Source organism: Pleurodeles waltl, chromosome 12 (assembly GCF_031143425.1).
Source record: "Pleurodeles waltl isolate 20211129_DDA chromosome 12, aPleWal1.hap1.20221129, whole genome shotgun sequence".
NCBI lineage: Eukaryota > Metazoa > Chordata > Amphibia > Caudata > Salamandridae > Pleurodeles > Pleurodeles waltl.
The window spans coordinates 232,545,462-232,566,206 of NC_090451.1; the positions used below are offsets into that span (position 1 = coordinate 232,545,462).

At 42.8% G+C, this 20,745-nt stretch overlaps 1 protein-coding gene across 2 annotated transcripts in view; it reads left to right on the plus strand.

Moving 5' to 3' along the window:
- The window catches only part of ZFHX3 (zinc finger homeobox 3), a 329,992-nt gene extending 323,409 nt beyond the window's left edge, over nt 1–6,583 (plus strand). For both annotated transcript variants that reach the window (XM_069216361.1, XM_069216362.1), the window contains one exon: nt 490–6,583. In XM_069216361.1, coding sequence (XP_069072462.1) covers nt 490–2,129 — 1,640 coding nt within the window. In that variant the 3' untranslated portion in view covers nt 2,130–6,583. The remainder of the gene's footprint in view (nt 1–489) is intronic.
- The last annotated feature ends 14,162 nt before the right edge of the window (nt 6,584–20,745 follow it).

Below are 20,745 nucleotides of genomic sequence, written 5' to 3' on the forward strand. Positions count from 1 at the left end.
CTGGGTAGTACCTCTATTCGGTCTTTGCCTTCTGGAGACAGAATTCAGAAGTGGTTTGCAGACTCCTTACCTTTGCCAGAGAATTTCATAATGGCGTGGTTATAAATAAAGATTATGCACAAGAGATATTTTAAGTAGTAGTGAATGGCTGTCATCATGTTGAGGATGTTTTCACAAGAGTTCCGTCAGCAGACGGATTAGGGATCTCAGATCTTTTTATAGCACTGAGACATATTTACAACTCAATAAATTCTAATACACGCGATGACCCCCTGTTCCTGCTAATGTCCCCTGATTCCATGTAAAATATTACTTCACAAACATCTCTATAAATTATGGAAATAGGCTTCTGATGGCAGTGTGGGATACAAGTACAATTAGAATAATTGGTAAAAACTTCCTCTCTGTCCTGCCATTGAATTAGCTAATGATGCTTATGTTACGTGCTTCTTGTTTTTTAACCTCTCTGCTTTTTTCTGCTACTTTCAGCTTTAAGTTCCCCAAAACCTAACCCGATGGGGGGAACCAACTCAACTGCTCCATCACCAGGACTTCCTACATCTGGGCAACCAAATAAGCAGACTGTCAATTCACTCAGCTCCCCGACCCCATCGCAGACCACCACTGCCACCACCACCTCCACCACCTCAACTGTGTCAAACACCCCCCAGCACCCTCAGCCACCAGAGCAACGCAAGGAGAAGGAGAACGAGAAGGTGAAGGAAAAGGAGAAAGTGAGAGTAAAGGTGGAGCCCCAGGCTGCCCCCCGAAAGGAGAAGGGTGAGGTACCTGCATCAACCGCAGCCCCTTTGCCGGGCATAGAGTATGTTGTGGACCCAACCCAGCTTCAAGCTCTGCAGGCAGCTCTAAGCTCTGACCCTACGGCCTTGTTGACAAGCCAGTTCCTTCCCTACTTTGTGCCCGGCTTCTCTCCATATTACAGCCCCCAGATGCCTGCCACCTTGCAGGGTGGGTACCTGCAGCCAATGTATGGTATGGAAAGCTTGTTCCCTTACAACCCTGCACTTTCCCAAGCTGTCATGGGGCTGTCTCCTGGTTCCCTGCTGCAGCAGTATCAGCAATATCAGCAGAGCCTGCAAGAAGCGTTACAACAGCAGCAGAGGCAACTTCAGCAGAAGCAGCAACAGCAGCAGCTGCATCAGCAGCAGCTGCACCTCCACCACCAGCAGCAGCAACAGCATCACCATCACCACCACCACCACCAACAGCAGCAGCAGCAACAGCATCACCATCATCATCACCACCACCACAAGCAGCAGCACCAGAAACAGCAGCAGCAACAGCCCAAAGTAAGCCAAACCCCAGCTCTCCGGGGGGCTGCCTCCCCAGACCCTGCCAAAGAATCCCCCAAGTCAGAAGAGCAGAAACCCGTGCCCCCTGAGGTGCCCTTCCCCGCTGCCCCCCAAGAACAGAAAGCAGCAGAAAGCAAATGTGCAGACTCTCTTTGTGAGCCCTTCATTTTCCCAAAGGTGCAGTACAGCTTGGTCTGCCGGAAGTGCCAGGCGGGCTTCAGCAGTGAGGAGTCGGCCACAGCCCATCTCCGGTCTGTCTGCTTCCTCGGCCAGTCTGTGGTGAACTTGCAGGAGCAGATGACCCGCGTCCCCGCAGCGGGTGCTGGGTCGCACCACTGCCTGGCGTGCGAGGCCACTCTCTCCGGGGACGAAGCCCTGAGTGAACACCTGGAGTCGTCCTTGCACAAACAAAGAACAATCAAAAGAGCAGCGAAAAACGCCAAAGAGCACCCCAGTTTATTACCTCACTCTGCCTGCTTCCCTGACCCGAACACCACATCTACCTCGCAGTCTGCCACTCGTGCGAATGACAGCCCCCCACCCCGCCCCTCTGCCAGCGCCCCCGCCTCCATCCAGTCATGGCCTCAACTTGTGCCCTCGTCGTTCCCCCAGCTCTCCTCCTCCTCAACGGTTACCTCAAGTTCATGCAGCACCTCAGGGGTCCACACCTCGGCACCAACAGACGGCTTCTCCGAGGAGTCGGATTCAGATCTTAGCCAAAAGTCCGAAGGGCCAGGGAGCCCAGGGGAGGGTCCCAAAGACCCCAGCTGCTGTCAGGACACTTCTAGGGTTAGTGTAGGAACAGACTCCCTCTGACTGTAAAGCTTTGAAGATGGACAAGAAAAAAACATTAAAAGATACATTTAAATTAAAAAAAGGTTAATAACAAAAACCACTTTCAAAAACACGAAAGACTAACTGCAAATTCCAAAGCTTCTAACCAAAAACGGAGAAAAAAATTGCAAGACTGATGTGTGGATAGCTTTTCCTTAACCCTCCGCCAGCACTACGTTCTGTCAGACTTTCCCCTCTTTCTTTTTTCAGAATTGCAAATGGTTTTTTCCTTTTGTTCTTCGCAAGGCACCAGTAGCCACGAAAGAAGTGGGCTGTGTATGGCATCTATGCAGCCCCTGTATTCCACTAGCCCTCGTCCTGCTCCGGCCTACCGGTGTCTATCACTGGTCTGCTGACCCCATGGGTGGAAGTAACTTACCTGCTTCTATTCTCCCATTTCATTCAACCCCAGCAGCACTTTTGAGAAACAGGAAAACCAAATTGTAAACTCTATTTTGTTCTCGGTCCCCCATTCTCTCGTCTTATTCTGAAATCTTTTATATTTATAATCCAGTCCAGGTTCTCCTTATGCAGCTCAGGCTGATGGTAATGTTGATATCCCACAGCATTTCAAAATATATTTTGTAACTTATTTTTGGTGTTTCAAATTACTTTTTGTGTTCCATGTTTGAATTATAAGCACAAAAATCCATCACACGTTTCCATAAAGACGGTATTCTCTGTATACAATCATTCAGCAGAGAAGTTTTTAAAACCTTTATCAGAGCAATGGTCACTGTAGGGAGGTGTAACATAGGAGCCAAAGACTGCACTGCCCAGGTCCAGGCAAGACTGATGGTTACCCAGGCTGGCATGCATACATTCTGTTTGTGTGCGACCACACACACACACACACACACACGTGTGTGTGTGTCTCATCATTTGCAGATTGGTACAACTTCATCACTTGTGATAAGTGGTGGAAGTTAGCAGGATCTACTTCGAACGACATTCCCAATCTTTTTTAATTTTACAGTAACCAGTTCCCAACATGTTAAAAAAAAATAGATTGTTCCAGCCTGCTCCAGAACTCTTAATGCTGACCTCCAGCATTGCCCCTCGGAGCACAGTTCCCACACTTTTTCATGCACTTCAACCTCTGCTTGTCTTGTTAAAAATATGTAACGCTGCAGTCCTAAATTTACCTGCAGCGTTCTACTCACACATACCCTGAGACCAAAGGATGGAGAAGTTAATATTAGCCGCCGAGACAGTGGCCTTGTCCAGTCTTTTTCTGAAGTCAAAAAACGGCTTTCTGGACTGAGTGATGGGAATAACACACAAACTATGGCGGAAATAGAAGGTTTTCCACAATACCCTGCCATCCACTGCCTCTATAGACCAAAAGCAAAATGCATCCCTGTAGAGTTTACCTTTTTGCAACATAAATCTTCCAGGCATCCGGCATGGTATTACCAAAAGTATACGTACCTGAACATTAAATATAGCAAATGCAAGATCTCTGAATTCTTTATATATAGAGGCGGATTGATGGTCAGTCAGTGCACCTAACACATAAGGAAAAGGAGTTTAAAGGACACGGTATGGTCTACCAGACCAGGACCAGGACCCTTTCACTAGCAGTGTTTGGTAAAAGTAAATCAGTTTCCTAGTAAAGTAGTGATTTCGTGATTTTTATCTATGGGTCGCCCACAGAGATGTTTCTCTTCCCTTTCCTTTTTTTTGGCACCAAATGTGTTTTTAATAAAAGGTATGAATTTTAGCACTTGTGTTCCCCACTTAAAGTAGTACAATAACTATCATATTTTTATAGCGCATGGAAGAAACAGAATTTTCTGTTAAGCACTTACAAAAAGGTGTTCTCATATACCTGCCCTGCTGAGTGAGACTTATTTAACCAGCTTTGGAAATAAGGGGTTGAAAAGGCCTACCCAATATTCAAAGCATTGATTTTTAGCATACGCATCATGGTGGCAAAATTTGTCCTACCACTGATTTATTTTATCGAGGATTCTACCGAAGTGGAAGCATAGCAGAATCATGGTCGGACATCATATTCAAAATTTAAAAAATAAGCCATGTGTTAGTGATATCAGCAATATTAAAATAAATAAAGTCTAATCATTCAAAAAGTCCTGTAGCCTGGTATTTCAGTGCAGCTTATTTATGGTCTTCTGAAAATTTTTACATTATTCTGGCTGTCACACTTTTTGTCGATCAGCCTGTGTCTTTATATCGTTTGGTATTTTGAGGCATAATTTTCGTTTCCCTGAAAAATATCAAATAACAGAAAGAGAGAGAGGTCTGAAGCAGGCTCTGGGAAATGATCATAGATGTGCCAGGGAGCAGATATAGTTGGCCATTTAACAGTCACTATGGTCTTTAATCAGGCTTGATAAATTAGATGGCATTCTAGATGGGCTTAAACTGCTTTGCAGTTGGTGCCTTTGCCTGGGCTGCCTGCAGAGTTATGTTTTTTACTCTTGAGCTAGGACACCTACAACAATTAGAACATTTCCCAAAAAAGTGTTAATTTTTTTTTAAAACTACAGAAAGATTAAAGAGGACCATAGGTACTCCACTGAAAGTCATCAACAGCTACTGGCAGATTATCTACCAATGTTGGAAGCCTAGTCAACACCATATCGCCCCTGAGCTGCATGGGAAAATACGTGAACTGGATACTCTAATTGTATGTGAATAAGTATATATATATATATATATGTATATATATATATACAAACAATGTTTTTTCCCAGAAAGAGTTTTCTTTTTGATGCCGTCGTCACCAGTTCGAAGTTGGCAGAAAAATCCTCAGGGGGGTAAAGCATGGGCGAACTCTGTGACTGTACCGGAGATTAAAGTGAGCTTTCTCTGCTGAAGCCAATGGTTGTTTTTTATTTTTTATTTTTTTAATGGGGAATTCATCGACACACTCTCTCACTTTGCGGGAAAACCAAAATTTTTCAGAAATTCAACACACACAGCGTTTGCGGACTCCTAGCTGAAAAAACAAAACAAGAACAGGTTTGAAAAGGAAAAAACAGACTTTCTGTATTTATGGTAGCTCTGACCATTTTTTGGTGTTCAGTAGGTTGTTGCATTGGAAAAATTAACTTTACTGTAATCAGTATGGTAGATTTAAAAGAAAAAAGACTTTTGTGTACATTTAGCTTTTCTATTCTGCCGAAGATTCTTCATTTGATGTTGTACTGTTCATTCTTAGCGGATAGATTAGCCAGTCTCCTTCTGTGCTTTTCCCTTTTTCCCCACGTCTCCAGCCTCCTCCCCATTCTAACTCTCCAATCCAACCTCCTTTACTGCCCTGAAAACCTCTCCCTCTGTAGAAAGAGGCAGCACTTACAATGGTCCCTAATTCAAGCAATACTGGCTCTCGGAGTGGGCGATCCGAGCCTGCAGCAAAGCAGTAACTCCCAAGAGGCAGGGCATTCACAGACCATTATTACCTTATGCAGGTAGCACAGCCTTTGCCTCTGGCTTTAAGCCAACAAGAACTCTAAGCCAACAAGGGCAATTTAAGCCCAAATGGTATAATCTGAATATTTCTTTTTAGTTTTCTTTGACCAAAGCCACTTAAAACTGAGTATATGATTTGTGTACAGATATTGCACAGACAGTAAAATGTTCTTGAGATGCCAGTAAGATGTGCACCATCAGCTTTAATATTCAAACGTTGTAAAAAATCGAACCCCTTGTTGGCCCTATGGTGCCACTTGGTTAGCACACAAGGCCATTGTGTCATGGCCTGTCATTGATTACTGGCATGTAATTATACAATTCTACTTTCTGTAGCTCATATTTATTTTTAAATGCTGTCCATTTACTTACCCTTTCAAGGAGGTTATGGGGGTATATTTGTGGCCCTTAGACCATGTAACTCTTCACCAAATGTTCTGCTTGGCTCCCTACATGCAGTTTGATAACAATAGAATCAGAACACCCTTGTAGGTGCCAATTAGTTGTTTCTCTCAACAATCCCACCCCTTTCTCCAGTGAACTCCTATTTTGATCATGAAATCGCTTTAATCACATTTTGGAAACCTCAAGAAAAATTTATAATGGCCCAGTCATTTCTGTTACTGCAGGGGGTATGTATTTTCATTCTTGTTGTGATGATCTAGTCTGCATTCCTTTCTTCCTGTTTCCCTCTCTTTTCTTCCTTTCTGACTTCCACTTCTTCATCCCCCAAATCTGACCCCTTCCCTTTTCTGTAACAAGGCTGCAGTCTGTTCTTTTAAAAAAAAAGTACAAAAAAATCCAAAAATCTTTTTTAAAGCGATGTTTTAACCCTTTTTCCTTCTGAAAGAAATGTCATGCTTTACTTAAAATCCAAAGACTTTCTCCTTTCCCTGCTGGCACTTCAAGAGGAGACAAGGCTTCGTTTGACTTGAGAATTTGTTTTTAATTTAAAAAAAACAAAATACGTTTAAATAAAGGTCAAAAAATGAAGAAAAGGGGGCTGTTTGTGATCTGTGCATCTTCTGGCATTAGAATTATGGTGTTTGTGCAGAAAGAAAATGGTTTAAAAAAACAGTTGTATTGTGATCAGTGTTTTTTCTTTGGCGCTCATGTTTCTGCATTCACCATCTGAGCCCAGTGCAGCTTGAAAGGAGTAAATATGAATGTTGGAATTTACGGTTGTCTGTAGGTATTGCAGTTGTGTCAAATTCTTGCTCACATAAATAGCCTTTGACTTGTCATAGTTCTAAAGAGGATCAATGTACATGTAAATGCTAGTCCATACTGTTGAGTTGGGAGAGGTTGATGGAAGGATGGTTCAACCTATTCTTCTCTAAGGTAAGTGAGCTGCTCATTAAAACACTGTTACTTAATTTTCAAGCACCAACCATTTTTGGCCTGTAGTCCTGTGATTGACCAATTGTGCCAGTCCTTAGTCCTAAAGCTTCTTCTCCACACCATTGTTTTGCTCTGCTGCTTCTCACTACGTGGCCTGAAAACGCTCACTTATTCTCCATGTTGCAATCTGCAGAACTAGTCATATACAATGAACAGTCCTGCCAATGGTCTGAATGTAAGGCACCTTTCAACAAAATATAACACCCTTTGTTGAATCTGCTTTTTTTTTTTACCTAGTTAAAGGTTAAATTAATCATCAAAAGGTAGAATAGGAGATGAAAAAATGAGTCTGTGAGTGGGTCGGCAAAGAAAGTGCCTAGACAAAAGTGGCCCTCCATTTCACAGCATGTTAACCTGTCAAAGGACTTTTTATGAACGAAACCAGGAAAATGAGTCAGCATCACTCTTTCCTTCCTTTTTATCAGCATCGAGGAGTTTAGAATCTTGGGTTCAAGAACTTTATCTAAGTGAAAGATTACACAGTCATGTGATCCACCATGAAGACTTTCTTGGATGTCAAGGTCCCGTTTGTTGTCGATGGCCACCTTCAAACAAAAAGTCTCAATTAACTTCGAAATGTTCTACAGTAAAACAATTGTGTCAGTGTTGAGGTATCACACATTGGAATCGGTTTATTCCAGAGAACACCTTCGAAGAAAAAATAAGATTTTGGACAGTCCACCCTCTACTACTGCCTTTGATTCCTCGGCTCCTCAAGGTTGATCACTTCCAAAATGCCACATTGATTTCGAAGGCATCATTGTTCCATGACTGCTAGACTAAGCATGACTCGCTGCAGAACAGTACCTCAACCCTGCTTTTCATGAAATCATGGCTAGAGGGGCATCAAATTGAAGCACAATTCTTTGTGAACTCTACAACTTTAGAGAACATTGATCTTAGAGCCGTTACAACACTGTGCACTAACAATAGTGCTTCTCCCTATGGTCCCTGATTTAATTGACCTTTCACAAACATATTCTTACACCCATCCCCTTTCAAGCTGCCTTCAAACGAAATTCAGCATTCCATATTGTAATGTGCTATCCTATACACTGATCCATAGCCTGTTTTTATACTCCTCTCAGAAGTTAAGAAAATACATTAATTGTTCAGCTTTTGCTGCACCACCAAAGAGTCGGACACCTGGATTCAGTGGTATGCAAAGTCCCGTTGGCCATCTCCATGAAGGTGGTTAGCAGTTAAGCCATCTCCAGGCCATATAAAAAAGCCCTATGTCAAGATATGCAAAGATTAACAGGGGACATTCCAATGAAAAAATGGCAGTAGTTGAAAAAGATTCTCAGTGAAGGACTTCAGGTTTCATAACATATCAGCACCACCACCACAGACCTCTAAGATTTAGAAACCTCTGGGGAAATGCATGGAGTTTCTGTAAGAAGATCTACACTGCTAAAGCTAACAGGCCAAAAAATGAAAGCATAGAATAAGATGCAGAGCCTCCGCTTCTCCAGTACTATGTTCTTTGGATTTTATATAGATGATGAGCTGCAGAGAAAGAAGACATAGATGCTTACTGATGGCAGGCAAAAAAGGAAAACATAATTCTACAAATAACACTACAAACCAGCATAAAAAGAATACCAACAACTAAGATGTCTCTCAGCTTAGTGGCAAGAGCAGCAACAACAGCTACAGCTGCAAAAGCATATGTAATTACAAAGGAACGTCCACACCAGACTGCCACCCCTCCTCAAAATCCCAGCATACAAAACAAGCATTTGCAATGTAATAGGTCTTTCATTTTCTCGAGTTAGAGCTATTGGTATTGTAAATTCAGAACTGGACTTTTCTTGCCACATAAATTGGTCAACCCTGTCTCAGAATTTCGTCTTTTCCTGTCATGTTTTGGTGGTCACTGACGGCTACTGATTTCAGAAATCACAAGTCCTTGAGGAGAGACCAGAAGATTACTGCAGTACCTCGCGTTGTGTAAACGTCTGAACAGAAATTGGAAAATAAGGCTGGAAAAGTATTTTATTTTTATTTAAACAGAATGAAAAGTTTTGCAAGCATTCTTGCCTCACATTTCAATGAGCAGAGCAGCCTAAGAAGATTTATGGCACCAATAAAGGAGGTAAGCAATGCCCTGTGTGCGATGTCATGAGTGGTGGGTGGGTGGGTGGGTGGGTGGGTGGGTGGGTGGGCGGGCGGGCGGGCGGGAGGGAGGGAGGGAGGGAGAGAGGGAGGGAGAGAGAGAGAGAGAGAGAGAGAGAGAGAGAGAGAGAGAGAGAGAAAAAAAAAAAAAATGGAGACTGGAGAAGTGATACCAGGCTAAGCCAGTTTCACATCATTGCTTCTAAGTTTAGCTACATCCTACCAGAAAGGGCATATTGTGGCTCTTATGAAAAGCAAAAGCAGCCATACCACCACAGCAGGCAGCCAAAATGTTGAAAGATATGGCAGCCTTCTGCCAATATCAAGGTGTGATTCACACAGATAATCTTGCAATGAATATTGACCCTTGAAGTTCAACACTGGCAGTCAACTGTAAAAATAAAGCTGCTTTTATCTGCTACAGCTAGAAGTCCAGCAATTGTTGCAGAGCAGTAATTTAGTCTCATTCTTTCTTAAGAATAGGACACGCTATAGGTGGGGGTTCAGACCCACCCATGATTTACAGACATCACACCAATGGATAAGAAAAGTAACAGCAAGGATGTTAGTGCAGTACTGTATATTCCCACAACTTCAATGCATGGCTGCTTGAGTGTTTTTGACCTCTGGAGTCAATAGTTTCAATTTATTGCAGAGAATACTCTCATACAACTTTGTATGTGACCAGAAAACACAATAAACCACTTCTCTTGGAAGTTTTAACTGCCTTCATCCCAGTTGATCATGACACTCTAATCTAGAGGCCCTACAAAGCCGGCATAAGGTTACCGTTCTCAAATGGATCACATCTCATCTCCAAAATAGGACAAATGCCATCCCTACTCCTCCATTCCCATCCAAATCCTACACTATAAAAGCAGGCGTCCCTCAAGGCTCTATCATCTCACTCATGCTTTTCAACATCTACATGAAGTCATTGCCAGCAATAAAATCTTCCTGCGGGCAATTGAACAGTGGATGACTTGGAGCCACCTCAAATTGAATGTGTCCAAAACTGCATACTCACCTGTGGTGACTGGAAGTACTATAACCCACTCTTTTCTAGGCCTGAAGATCTTGGACCACCTCCTACAGTATCAGAGGTGGTAATTAACCTCAAATTAGCATGGACTCAAACATATTAATGAATGCCCAAGTGGATAAGTGATCAAGATGAAGCCTTTGTACTATGAAAACCCTGTAACACATCTTCCCCCCCACCTAGGATTTCCACACAAGGTCGAAGCCACTATCTTTCTTGTATCATCTCTATCAACTCTGAGAAGACTAAAATGAATTCAGAACTCTGCTGCCAGACTACTCCTACAGGTAAAGCCACAAGCCTTCATCTCCCCTGCATCAGGTGGCCTACATTGGTTAACAGTTGCATAAAGATCCACTTTAAACCTGCTTTGTATCACACACAGAGCAATTCATGGAAAAGGACCACTTTTCATCATTAAGGAAATCACCCAATACATACAACAAAGGAACTTCCACACCGGACTGGCGCCTCTCCTCAAAATCCCAGCATACAAAACAAACATTTGCAATGCAATAGGTCTTGCATTTTCTTGAGTTAAAGCTATTGGCATTGTAAATTCAGAACTGGACTTTTCTTGCCACATAAATTGGTCAACCCTGTCTCATAATTTTGTCTTTTCCTGTCATCTTTTGGTGGTCACTGGCGGCTACTGATTTCAGAAATCACAAGCCCTTGAGGAGAGACCAGAAGATGACTGCACTACCTGGTGTTGTGTAAACGTCTGAACAGAAATTGGAAAATAAGGCTGGAAAAATATTTTATTTTTATTTTAACAGAATGAAAAGTTTTGCAAGCATTCTTGCCTCACATTTCAATGAGCAGAGCAGCCTAAGAAGATTAAGGCCCCAATATAGGAGATAAGCAATGCCCTGTGTGCGATGTCATGAGTGCTGGCAGGGAGGCGCCCTAGAGAGAGAGACTCAAGATGTGATACGAGGCTAAGCAAGTTTCACATCATTGCTTCTAAGTTTAGCTACATCCTACCAGAAAGGGCATATTGTGGCTCTTGTGAGCAGTGAACTAAACCATTTTTGTAAAATAAGCTTATTTTAGGAGCCAGAGGTAAACGAGTACAGCTCTGAAATAAAGCCAAAATAAATGTAAGCTGCATGGGAGAAGATGGGAGGAACGGAATGCTGCAATAAAACACTGGCAGCTACCTGCCTAAAACACCCACAGTGAAAAGGGAGCACCAAAGACATATTACAAATAGGCCATCACAGCAACAGAAAAAGAAACCAAAGTGGAATAATACTGTAGTTGGTCACTGCTCTGAAACAGAAAAAGGAGTGAGAAAAAGGCAGAACTGACCACTGGCAAGCAAGAATGTTTAAAGGACACTGCAACCAACAAATGAAATCGCTTTAAGCCATAAGAAGTATACTAAAAGTATACACGAGGTCGAATGCTTATGCTCGACCTAAAAATACATGGGTGGAACATCTTTCCTTGTTCAAGCAGCCAAACTGTGGAATTCACTACCTCCAAACATCAGATCCACAGACAACCATCTTACCTTCAGAAGATTACTCAAGAGTTGGCTCTTCTGTACATGACCGCCCTACTCAAAATACAAATGTACAACAATGGTATGCACAAGACACCAGTAGTGCATATCTGGTTGTATGTAAATATGTTTATGTTTAGATATGTGCATTTCCTTGTACAAATTTATATATTACTTATTAAAAAAAAATATTCTTATATTTATGCTTAACATGTATATAGGCCATAATACAAGTATAAGTATTTGACTGCATGCGTATGGGTTTCTGTTTTATGTTAAAACCTCACAACATATAAAACTGATTATACAGAAAGTATGTGTACATTTTAAACAACTCACTACACATTACGTAAACAGAAATCATCCCAAATAAATCATAAATAAACAATAAAAACAAATACTAATAAATGAAAAAGATTATATATGATTTTATGTATGTGTGTATGTGCGTGTGTGTGTTTATGTGCGTGTATATGTATGTATATCTGTAGACGCTGTTATTAATTCCCAGGCTCATCTTAGCACCAGAATGCTTCGTATGATGCAGCATTTGTGCTTTATAAATCTCTTTTCGGTCATTCATGTGTATGCATGTTTGTATTTATACATCTATATCCCTGTAATCATATATACATAACATATGAGCAGAGGAGCTTATGCTTGCAGATTTATTTATTTCAAATGACAGTATGTTCTGTAGGGTACCTACATAAGTATTTAACTATTTTTCAACATATATAATTAAAAATAATAAATATTCAACTAAATTATGAATGCCTCAGCTTTTAAATAACAAAACACACATGTACATATGTTTTTTTATAATTTACAGCTATCTTTAGTAGTACATAAGGTGTCTCACTATGTATACATAATGTGTGTGTGCATATATATATATTATATATATATATATGTTCAATGGCATGTGTAGCTGCAGATATACATGCTGTGCACTGTTCCTGCCATCTAGTGTTGGGCTCGGAGTGTTACAAGATATTTTTCTTCGAAGAAGTCTTTTCGAGTCACGGGACTGAGTGACTCCTCCCTTTCGGCTCCATTGGCCATCGGCATCGACTCTATCTTATATTGTTTTCTTTCCGCCATCATGTTCGGACGTGTTCCTCTTCGCTCCGTAATTCGATTTGGGAATGTTTAAAAAATCATCGAAATCCATCGGTATTGTTGCGTTCGGGACCGGTTTTCCATAGATACATCGGCACCGACGAGACAACCGCTTCGGTGGCACTTCGGGGCTTCCGCACTCAACCGAGGCCTGGTCGGCCCGACCACACCTGTTGAAGACTCATGGGCCTGACCCCCTTCCGTTTCTGTCCGACATGCCACACCAAGTGTCTTTACACAGACCAGCATCGGGTCTGTAATCTGTGTTTGTCGCAGAGAGGATACCTGTTAGGCCTGCAAGGCTTTTCGGTCGAAGAAGACCTTGAGAGATCGACGAGCAAGGCGCTTCCAGATGGCATTGAAGTCGACACAACACCTCGACGTCGAGGGGGAAGAGATGGCTATCTCGATCCAGGGTTCGGAATCGGACGACTCCGACGGAGACCGACCACCGACGGCAGGACAAAAAGTGAGTACGCCTGCCCCGACCGAGCCCCAAAGTCGGTTGAAAAAACAGAAGGCCTCGGGGACGCCACTGCCGGAAGGCCATGGCTCGACCCACAAGAAAAGCGGTGACCAAATAACATCTTCAGCACCAAAAAAGGCCAAGATCGTGCCGAAGTCTTCCGACTCGGGTCGAGAAACCGGCATCAAAAAGAGTCGACATCGATTGGTCCAATCGAATAAGCCTCGAAAGAGCCTCTCGGAGCCGAGACCGACCATATCCATGGGTGTTTCGGTACAGAGAAAACCGGCTTCGGAGCCGAAAACGACTTCTTATACAGAAGAACATGGGCTCTACCAACAACTTAGAGAGGCACAGGTTTGAGCAGGAGCTGGATTTGGAAGAGCTTGACCAAACTCAACCAAGGTTACAAATCCAGAAGGACACAGGAAAAATTCAAACCATCCCTCCACTCAAGTTTAAAAGAAAATTGTCTTTTCACGCAGAGACAAACTGAGCAGCCAAGAGCAAAGGTGGTTAGAGAGAGGTCACCAATCCCACATTTCTCACCAGAGATGTCGCCACCTCACTCGCCACAATGGACAAGGTCACCAGTTGGCACATCAATTGCACAGTCACCCACACATACTGTGCAGACGCAGGACAATGCAGACCCATGGGACCTATACGACCCACCAGTTTCAGACAACAGTCCTGAGTGTTATCCTTCAAAGCCATCTGCTCCAGAGGATAGCACATCCTACACGCAAGTACTGGCTAGAGCGGCGACATTCCATAATGTCACTATGCACTAAGAACCAGTGGAGGATGACTTCCTTTTCAATACACTGGCGTCCACACATGCGTCATATCAAAGCTTGCCAATGTTACCAGGCATGCTTAAGCATGCACAACAGGTCTTCTAAGAACCGGTCAAGGGAAGGGCCATTACACCGCAGGTGGAGAAGAAATATAAACCTCCCCCATCAGACCCTGTGTTTATTACACAGCAGCTCCCTCCGGATTCTGTTGTAGTGGGAGCCGCAAGAAAGCAGGCAAATTCACAATCCTCAGGGGATGCGCCACCCCCTGATAAAGCCGTAAATTTGATGCAGCAGGGAAAAGAGTGGCGTCGCAAGCGCGCAAAAAGTGGCGTGTCGCCAATTCACAGGCCCTCCTCGCCCGTTACGACAGAGCACATTGGGACGAAATGCAGGATATTATTCAGCATTTACCAAAAGAAGATAAAAAATGGGCTCAACAGGTGGTGGAGGAGGGACAGGCCATCTCCAACAACCAAATCCGTTCTGAGCTGGACTCTGCCGATACAGCAGCACGAACTGTCAACACAGCAGTTACCATCAGGAGGCATGCATGGCTACGCAGTTCTGGTTTCAAACCAGAAATACAGCAAGCGGTTTTAAACATGCCGTTCAACCAGCAGCAACTATTTGGGCCGGAGGTGGACACTGCAATAGAACAAATGAAGAAGGACACAGACAAGGCCAAAGCCATGGGCGCGCTCTATTCTTCCCAGTATTGGGGAACATTTAGGAAGCCACAGTTTAGAGGATGGTTTAGACAGCAACCCTCAGAGCCATCCACCTCCCAAACAAAACCCACCTACCAGTCTCAATACCAGAGAGGGGGGTTTTGTGGTTCATACAGGGGACAATACCCAAGAGCAAGGGGAAAAATTCAGCCTGCCAAGCAGACCCCCAGTAACAAGCAGTGACTTCAATGTCACACTTCCCCAACACACATCACCAGTGGGGGGGAAGATTAACAAAATACCACAAACATTGGTCAGACATAAACACGGACACATGGGTTCTATCATTTATCCAACATGGTTACTGCATAGAGTTCACACATTTCCCTCCAGATGTTCCCCCAAGGACGCACAAACTGTCAGCACAACATCTAGACCTACTACAAATAGAGGTGCAAGCACTATTAACAAAACAAGCCATAGAACTAGTACCATACCATCAAAAAGGAATAGGGATTTATTCCCTATATTTCCTTATTCCCAAAAAAGACAAAACACTACGACCAATTCTAGATCTCAGGACGTTAAACCTCTTCATCAAATCAGATCATTTCCACATGGCCACACTACAAGACGTAGTTCCCTTGCTAAAACAGGAAGAATACATGGCAACACTGGACTTAAAGGATGCGTATTTCCACATACCCATCCATCCATCTCACAGGAAATACCTCGGATTTGTCACACAGGGCAAACACTACCAATTCAAAGTATTGCCCTTCGGGATAACAACAGCACCCAGAGTATTTACAAAATGCCTCGCTGTAGTAGCAGCTCTTATAAGGAGACATCATATGCATGTGTGCCCATAGCTAGACGATTGGCTAATAATAGCCAACAGTCAACACCGGTGTCAAAGTCACACGCAATATGTAATAGATACTCTACACAAACTAGGATTTTCTATAAATTACCAAAAATCTCACTTGCAACCATCCCAAATACAACAATACTTGGGAGACACACTCAACACGCAAAAAGCAATTGCCACTCCAAGCCCACAAAGAGTTAAATCATTAAAAAAAAATAGTGTCAAGCATACAACCAAACCAACAGTACACAGTCAGGTTTGTAATGAAACCACTAGGCATGATGTCCTCATGCATCGCTATTGTCCCAAACGCATGGCTACCAATGCGGCCCTTACAACAGTGCCTAGCAAAACAATGGACACAGGCACAGGGTCAACTTCAAGATCTAGTGTTGATAGACCGCCAAACACACTCTTCACTTCAATGGTGGAACCCTGTAAATTTAAACAAAGGGTGGCCATTTCAAGACCCAGTGCCTCACTCCATTATCACAACAGACGTTTCCATGATTGGATGGGGAGCACACCTCAACAATCACAATATACAAGGTCAATGGGACAATCAACAAAAACAACTTCATATAAATTACTTAGAACTACTAGCGGTCTCCCTAGCACTAAAAGCTTTTCAACCCCTTCTAGTCCACAAACACATTCTTGTCAAAACAGACAATATGACAACAATGTACTATCTAAACAAACTGGGGGGGGGGGGGGGGGGGGGCACACTCGTCACAACTATGCCTCCTAGCACAAAAAAGTTGGCATTGGGCAATTCACAACAACATTCGCCTAATAGCGCAATATATACCGGGCATTCACAATCAGTTAGCCGACAATCTCAGTCGAGATCACCAGCAAACTCACAAGTGGGAAATACATCCCCAGATTCTACAAGATTACTTCTACCGCTGGGGGACACCAGACATAGATCTGTTTGCAACAAAACGCAAAATGCCAAAACTTTGCATCCAGGTACCCACACCCTCAGTCCAAGAGCAATGCTCTATGGATCAGTTGGTCAGGGATATTTGCTTACGCTTTTCCCCCTCTCCCACTAATTCCTTTCCTAGTCAACAAACTGAGTCAAAACAAACTCAAACTAATACTCGTAGCACCAGCGTGGGCAACCGTGGTACACCACACTGTTGGACTTCTCAGTAGTACCTCATATCAAACTCCCAAACAGACCACAACACAAACAACAGATCAGACACCCTAATCCAGCATCGCTCAACCTAGCAATCTGGCTCCTGAAGTCTTAGAGTTTGGCTATCTAAACCTTTGAAATGAGTGTATGGAAATTATTAAACAGGCAAGAAAACCAACAACAAGGCATTGTTATGCTAATAAATGTAACAGGTTTGTTTTCTACTGCCAAGCAAACCAAATCACACCGTTAGAAGCCTCCATACAAAACACTGTGAGCTACTTACTACACCTACAAAAAGCAAATCTCGCTTTTTCTTCCATCAAAATTCATCTCACTGCAATCTCTGCTTACCTGCAGATTAAACATACAAAGTCACTTTTTAGAATCCCAGTTATTAAGGCCTTTATGGAAGGACTGAAAAGGATCATACCTCCAAGAACCCCACCAGTACCCTCGTGGAATCTTAATATTGTACTTACACGACTCATGGGCCCACCTTTTGAACCCATGCATTGTTGCCGAATCCAATTCTTAACTTGGAAGGTAGCTTTTCTAATAGCCATCACTTCACTACGAAGAGTTAGCGAAATTCAGGGGTTTACTATTGAAGAACCCTTTATACAAATACACAAACATAAAGTAGTTCTCCGTACAACCCCAATTTTTTTTTACCAAAAGTCATTTCACCGTTTCATCTAAACCAAACAGTAGCGCTCCCAGTCTTCTTCCCACAACCAGATTCGGTAGCAGAAAGAGCACTGCATACATTAGACATAAAAAGAGTGCTAATGTATTGCATAGACAGAACAAAATAATTTCATAAAACTAAGCAATTGTTTGTTACTTTCCAAAAAACCCATGCTGGTAACTCTATATCCAAACAGAGCATAGCCAGATGGATAGTCAAATGTATTCAGATCTGTTACCTCAAAGCTAAAAGAGACTTACCCACTACACCAAGGGCACACTCCACTAGAAAGAAAGGAGTAACAATGGCCTTTCTAGGTAATATACCAATGACAGAGATTTGTAAGGCAGCCACTTGGTCTACACCTCATACCTTTACCAAACATTACTGTGTAGATGTGTTAGCAACACAACAAGCCACAGTAGGACAGGCTGTACTAAGAACATTATTTCAAACAGCTTCAACTCATACAAGCTGACCACCGCTTTCAGGAGGATTACTGCTTTGTAGTCTATGCACAGCATGTGTATCTGCAGCTACACATGCCATTGAACGGAAAATGTAACTTACCCAGTGTACATCTGTTTGTGGCATGTTGCGCTGCAGATTCACATGCGCCCTCCCACCTCCCCGGGAGCCTGTAGCAGGTTAAGTTGCATTTAAATTGTATATATGTAAATAAATATTCCTTTACCACAAACTATGTACATACATATCTATTCCATTGCATGGACATCTTTAGTATCCTCATTCTACCACTCCTACCTCACCCTATGACGGGGAAAACAATCTAAGATGGAGTCGATGCCCATGCACAATGGAGCTGAAAGGGAGGAGTCACTCGGTCCCGTGACTCGAAAAGACTTCTTCGAAGAAAAACAACTTGTAACACTCTGAGCCCAACACTAGATGGCAGGAACAGTGCACAGCATGTGACTCTGCAGCGCAACATGCCACGAACAGATGTACATTGGGTAAGTGACTTTTTCCATATATATATATTCACTGAAAAAAACTAAGATTACAGGGACGTTCTAGTTAGGCTCACATTTTAAACTTACAAAACCATAGAAATTCACCTGTTATAGATATTAAAAGTAACTATAACTCGTGCCCTAAGGTAAATATAACTTGTGCCCCTGCCATGCACAGTTTCTCATCAAAAATTGTACTGCAAATATTACATCGATAATAGCAATGATGTTATCAACGTTGTCATGAGTGCCGTAATTTGTGGGGTAATTAGCAGTGCATGGCGAGGGCACAAGTTATAGTTACCTCAGGGCACAAGTTACAGTTACTTTAGATAACTCATCTATAACATGTGAATTTCTATGGGTTTGTACATTAAAAATGTGAGCCTAACTGTAACGTCCCTCTATCCTTTGTTTTTTTCAGTGAATTTCTATGTGTGTGGGTCTGTCAGCGAGTGCATGTAAATGAATGTGCATTTTGTATTTTCACAGGGCTCGAAACTCTGTTGTGATGTTACATTGGGGGTGTGGGGGTGCACAGGGGGATAACTCCACGATCGTGACTCCACGATTGTGGAAAAAAAAAGAGTTTAGAACCATTTCAAACTCGTAAGGGGGCTGTCAGGCACTCATTGGTGAACCTCACAGGGTCGGAGTACCTCTACCCTCACCCCTTTTAATATATACATCCCGTGCACTGATTGATAAGATGGGGGCCGCAACTTTCTCCACAGGTTTTGACCAGCTAATCACATTGCTTCCTTCTGTCACGCTGAGCTGCGACTGTTTGTGTTGGATTTGCGACGGATCCGCATCCCTATATATACAAATTTTAATTTCCTTTAATTTCCCAAAAACTACTGAACGGATTTACACCAAATAACTAAAAGGGCTCTTTCTTGACCAAGAGCCACCTTTCAGGCAAATTTGGTATAATTCGATCAAGTAGTTTTGGCGCTATCACTGTTCATAATCCATATACAAATATTAATGGGGAAAACGCGTTTTGGGACCCTCCCTTTTTTTGACCTCCCTGTGCGGATCACCCAAAACCTATCAAACAGAAGCTGATGTGTGTGTGTGTGAAAGTTTTTGGGAAATTTTGTGAAGGTTGGTCAAGCGTTTATTTTTTTAAATAGAAACTAGGTCCTAACTATACATATACACACACATACATACAAAAAAGAAGAGAGAACTCTGGTAGTTCCCAAGTTTAGGTGGAGAGCAGCTCCAGAATAGAGCACCCTACAAGACTCTAAATATACGCACCCCCAAACTTCTGTTTTTCTAGCAAAGGTTTTAAGCATAGGGTTAGCATAGTGGCATCCACCCCAAGCTGAAAGGGACAAAGTTGTTTGCCATTTGTACAGCAACATTTTTAAGCATAGGATTAGCACAGTGCCATCCACGCCAAGCTGTAAAATGACAAAAGCCTTTCACCACTCCAGCCACAGTATTACTGCTTTGGACTGGTAAAATACCATCCACGCCAACCTAGAATGAACAAAAGCAACCCCTGATACGTGTTTCGCTATTAGTATATCTTTTTGGAGAGATTTAACTTTGTCCAGACAGAAGAGAGCACCATGGAGTGGTGAAAACCTTTTGTCATTTTACAGATCGACGTGGATGGCACTGCCCACCACCTAAATGTGGGAACTACCCAGAGTTCTCTCTTCTTTTTTGCATAATTTATGCATCACTCGAAGCCTGAAATTCTACGGCCAAACCCTGCAGCCACCCACCCAACCCTACCCTGCGCATGGCCCTTTGGCCGTACTTGTCAGGAGTTGACTGCAACCTGTCTCTGGGCGCAAGGGGTGTATCTAGGGATGAGAGTGGCTGTTAGAGAGGGTGCATCCTTGTCTTACTGGGCGTGTCAGTTTCTGTGTGGAGGTGTGAGAGTCTGAGGTGGTCTGTGAGTGTCTGACTGGGTCTATGAGTAGGAGTTTGAGGGTTTGAGTGGCACTGTGAGTGGGTGCACGAGGGTCTGAGTGGGTCTGTGAGTGGGTGCGTAAAGGTCTCAGTGGGTGTGAGTAGGTGAAAGAGATTGAAAAAGAAATTGAGGGAGGGGAAGAGTGAGAGAGAAGAGTTTTTTAGGCATTGATGAATGATATACTTAGAATGAGATATGTCTGGACAAATTGAAAAGAAAAATGTATTTGTCAATTAAAAAGAGTGATATCACCTCTCATTATGAACTTTAAACTTTTGAAGTTGAAAATAAATTAAAACTAGTTAAATGACCACAGACACACCTGGACTAGAACCTTAAAACTTTCATTTTGAGGGTCTGTGACCTTAACCATTATGCCACAGGTGACTCCTTTTGCTGTGAAGTCAT